Below are 4,715 nucleotides of genomic sequence, written 5' to 3'. Positions count from 1 at the left end.
CACACAATCATGAATGAACTGCAGAAAAATAAACGACACAAGATTTAACGTGGTTCGGTCGCCAATGATCTCTTTAAATAGAGATAATAAAGAACACAATGATTAAGCTCACTCACTGAAACATGATGTCAATTCAGCTCAGCTCAATAAATCATATCTCCATACCCAATCGTACACATATATAATAAAAAAACTATATCAAAAAGATTACTACAAGTTTTTCCATATAATTTTTACTTTTTTAAAGATACTTGAGTACTCAATTACTTCCCCCAGTTACCCTTCTCATAGTTTCAAAATTGGAGAGCAAAACTTTTGAAGTTACTTCTTGTCATTTTTGAAATTGTAAAACAAAACAAAGAGAGTAAAATTATAATAGTTTGTATTAGATTCATGTAGCAAATGATAGAACATATGATTCTCCTATCATACTTTATTTAACCTGAATTAACTTATGATATCAAAACAAAGTTTATAGCAAAGTAATCCAGGAAGCTACGATAAACATTGATGGTACTGCATTAATTTTCTTCATCCCAAAGTGTTTCAGTCAACTTTGATGGTCCATTGCTGAACATACTTTTCTGCTTGATCTCATCAATCTTTTTATAATCATCTTTTGTCAATGACCAATCAAATATCTCTATATTTTGCTTCATTCTCTCCTTGTTGTAGCTCTTAACCGCAGTAGTTACCCCTAACTCATACAACCATCTAAGAGATACCTAATAAACAGAAAGGACTATGTTAGTGTTGCCTCAGTATATATATATATATAAACATTTGTCAATGATAAGCAACAAATATACTTTACTATGTCATATATTTTCATGTTCTAGCTATTGTTTATCATTTTACACCACTACTCTATAAATTTACAAGTATAAGTATTCCACAAGTACGAATTTGTGAATTTCATTAAACATAGATTATATGACACTTAAAGTTATACAAGTTATGTATGACTTCAGTTATTTCATTTTATATTAAAATCTTACAAATTATATATCACTTTCACTCTAAACCATACACCATATTTTCTTATAAAAAAATCATCTAAAATCATATTTTTTTTTAAAAAAAAATATACTATTTTTGTGTAAAATAATTCTTTGTTTCTCTAGAAGCGCATATTAAGAAGTAAACTTTTATGTTTACCCACTTATATACAATGAAATACTTTAATCTCTAGTCGGTGTGTGATCTCCAACACACACTCATCACGTCGAGAGTGACAGCTCGTGCGTGAGATAACATATTATGGATGATCCGATAATAATGACTTTAAATGACTTTGATACCATATTATGAAGTTGGCTTTAAGACTAACTCAAACATTTAAAATTTGAAACATGATTAAATGATTTATTTTTATATGTTTCATCAAAAGATGATTCAAATACTCGTTTGGCGATTGGAAATTTTGTCATCACTGGTTTGAGAAAGGAAGTTAAAGTAAAAATTGTTACCTGAGCAACAGATTTGCCATGAGCTTCTCCAATTTGCTTGAGCAATTCATTGTCCATCACTCCATTGGAACCCCACAAGGTTCCTACTGATCCCAAAGGACTGTATGCAGTTACAATTATACCCTCCTTTTGGCAGTATTCTCTCAACTTCTTTTGTTGCCAAGTAGGATTCAACTCAATCTGTTTCATGGTATTATCAATAATTCATTTTTATCTAAATTAAAAGATAAAAATAAGGAAATGATATAATGAGAATTTAATAAATTTATACAATTATTTTGACACTTTTTTTCTTTTTTACAATTACAAAAATTTATATTTTTAACAATCATATTATCTTTGAAAACAAGGTGTAATTGTGAAAACATGATTACAAATTTATGGGCTTACTTGATTGACAGAAGGAGGAATAGTAGCGAAAGAGAGTAAATTTTGCAGTTTTTTGCTACTAAAATTGCTAACTCCAATGAATTTTGTTAATCCTTGCTTTTGGCACTCCTCCATTGCTTGCCACACGCCCTTTAAGTCAAAGTATGCCATGGCCTCTTCAGGATAAGGGTATTCCTGCCAATTTCCCTCCTTCACAGCCATGGGCCAGTGAATCAAATAAAGATCCAAATATTCCAACTTCAAAGACCTGTATCAGTTTTGGGCCCCACAAAGCCCGTTAAGTGATTTTATTACTCAAAATTACACTATACCATTTTATCTATTACTAATTATAAATTATTAAAATTACAAAATCAAGAGAGAGAAAACATTAATACTATGTTTGAAAAAAGACAAAAAAAAAAAAAAACTAATTTTTAAAAAGAAAATAAGTAAAAATAAAATAATTTGATATTAAATTTTTATGTTATATGGTTTTTTGAGAAAAGAAAGAAGTAAATATTATTATCATTATTATTTATTTCATTAATGTTTTATTTATTAGTATTATTGTAAGAATGTAAGAATACTGTGGGGGGCCGAAAAAAGTACTCCTCAAAATTCATGAATCCCTCTACCTATCTCTATCTATTAATTAGTGGATATTACATATTTAATTTTATTGATAGTAATATATTGAAAACTAATATTACTTATAGAACCACTTATTAATTGTTTATCAAAATATTATTGATCAATTCAAATCTTATTATATCTGCATAGATATAGACATATAGGTGGGTTTGTTTCCACTTACTTTTAGGGGGGGAAAGGTACTTATTTTAATAGAAATAATAATTATCGTAATTATATATATATATATATATTTAAAAAATAATTAAGTGAAAAGTTAAAAATAAACTAAAAAATTACTTATATTTTCGTAAATTACTCTAAACTACTTATCCCAACAATGGGATACTAATACAATAAACAATGAAAGAAAAAAATACTTTTTATAATTATAACCCAACACAAACAATTTCCACTTGTATAAAACTCGATAAATAAATTACCTTTTTTTAAAGCACTGTCTAAACAGACTAACCCACAATTATATATATATATATATATATATATATATATATATATATATATATATATATATATATCAGCAACCCATAATTATATATAATGGTCACTCACATTTCACTTTTCCTTTTTTTTTATTTTTTTTCGAGCCTCGTGTATAATTAAGCAAATGCATATACGTCTAAATAAGAAAAATGTTAGTAAAAGACTTTTTAAAATACTCTTTCAGACACTTTTTTAATTTTTAGTCAAATTTATTGGAAATTAAAAATTTTAGTAAATTACATTTTTTATTTACAATATAATGAAAATAAAGGAAAAAATAATGAGAAAGTTTATCATTTTCAAATATCAAGGCAGGAGTGTTATATATACTGAGTCATAAAATTAATTTTAGGTTTTATAAGATTTCTTTATATGTGAATATGACACAAAAAATAAGATCAAGAATCTTAAAGTAGACCATGAATTTTAAAAATTAAAAAAAAAATTAGTATTGAAAATATGTATTTTTACCAACAATAAAATAAAAATATGAATCTTAGAAAACATTTACATTAAAATAAAAATTATAATAAAATTCTTAAATATGATGTGACACAGTAAAACCTATATAACTTAAATTAAAATATCTTAAAATGACTCATAATTTAAAATTTCCAAATTACTAGACTTAATCATTAAAGAAAAGGTAAGATCCATCCAAAACTTGATTTTTAATAAATTTCAATGAATCACAAAAAAAGTATTGTTGAAATACATGTGACAGTTATAGCATAAGTAAAACTGATAATGTTCCACAAAATCATTTTGAATATGTGTGTGTAGATGTAGAAGGGTTTATGAGTTGTGCACTTACTGAAGTGATTTGTGGATAGCAGGAAGAACAAGATGAGGAAAGTTACTGGTGCACCAGAGTTTGGAAGTGATGAAGAGTTCATCTCTGGAGGCTATGAGGCCAAGTTGAAGTGCTTCAGCTATGGCTTCTCCAAGGGGTTCCTCAGAGCCATATACTGAAGCAGTATCAAAGTGTCTGTAACCTATTTTGATAGCTTCTAACACTGCCTCTTTGGTGGAAGATGTTGAAGAAGTGCCCAATCCTATCACAGGCATTTTGGGATGGTTGGAAGAGGATTGGAGCACCACCTCAGGGATCTTTGATGAAGACATCTTTTTTCTCTCACAATGCAATTCTTCAATATCTGTTTAGATCAATTGCATATCCCTTGTAGAACAACCAACCCTGCATCTCCTTTTATAGATATCAACTTAGTTTCAATAATTGAAAACTAATTATGCCATTGCATTAAATATTAATTAAATGCACAAATTAATACTATTTAATATAACTCATCATTTTCGTTTAACTGACAAATTTACATTTAATATATATAATAATTCTTTAAAAAATCATTAAATGCTCATTAAATAATTACTAAATTTAGAGATAAAATATAGTTGTAGTGAAACAAATTATTGATATCTAAAGTTGTTTCTATTATCAATAAGAATTTATAATAAAAAAAATTAAATTGATATTTAAAGTAACTACCAAGCTCTGAAATTTTGGTAGCTAGTTTTAGATATCAATTTAGAAACTAGTTTATTTAAATTTTTATTAATGATAAAAACTAATTATATATCAATAACTTTTATAGTTTATAAAATGTCTTTAATTTAGATTATATAATGACTAATTATTTTGGTTTCTAAAATTAATTTTTATTTAATAATGTTTTTGTATTAAATATTCAAATGATGATTGAAAATCATGAAATAGAAACC

At 26.4% G+C, this 4,715-nt stretch overlaps 1 protein-coding gene across 1 annotated transcript; it reads right to left on the bottom strand.

Annotated features, from left to right (window-relative positions):
* Positions 1-365: 365 nt before the first annotated feature.
* Positions 366-4,152, bottom strand: LOC137821045 (NAD(P)H-dependent 6'-deoxychalcone synthase). The gene is made up of 4 exons (XM_068625457.2): positions 3,790-4,152; positions 1,860-2,106; positions 1,470-1,649; positions 366-725 (listed from the first exon to the last, which is right to left on the bottom strand). The coding sequence occupies exons 1-4, from the start codon at positions 4,098-4,100 to the stop codon at positions 522-524; spliced, it is 942 nt and encodes a 313-aa protein (XP_068481558.1). The 5' UTR covers positions 4,101-4,152; the 3' UTR covers positions 366-521.
* Between the last annotated feature and the right edge of the window lie 563 nt (positions 4,153-4,715).

The sequence above is a fragment of the Phaseolus vulgaris genome, chromosome 9 (assembly GCF_051622355.1).
Source record: "Phaseolus vulgaris cultivar YP4 chromosome 9, ASM5162235v1, whole genome shotgun sequence".
Lineage (NCBI taxonomy): Eukaryota > Viridiplantae > Streptophyta > Magnoliopsida > Fabales > Fabaceae > Phaseolus > Phaseolus vulgaris.
The sequence above is the reverse complement of the archived record's forward strand: the minus strand, read 5'-3'. Positions and strand labels throughout refer to the sequence as shown.

Coding starts and splice junctions, on each gene's coding strand:
- LOC137821045 (XM_068625457.2), bottom strand. CDS start 4,100: ATGTCTTCATCAAAGATCCCTGAGGTGGTGCTCCAATCCTCTTCCAAC. Junction 1,650..1,859: donor TTCCTCCTTCTGTCAATCAA/GTAAGCCCATAA, acceptor ACCATGAAACAG/ATTGAGTTGAATCCTACTTG. Junction 726..1,469: donor ATGGCAAATCTGTTGCTCAG/GTAACAATTTTT, acceptor TCTGTTTATTAG/GTATCTCTTAGATGGTTGTA.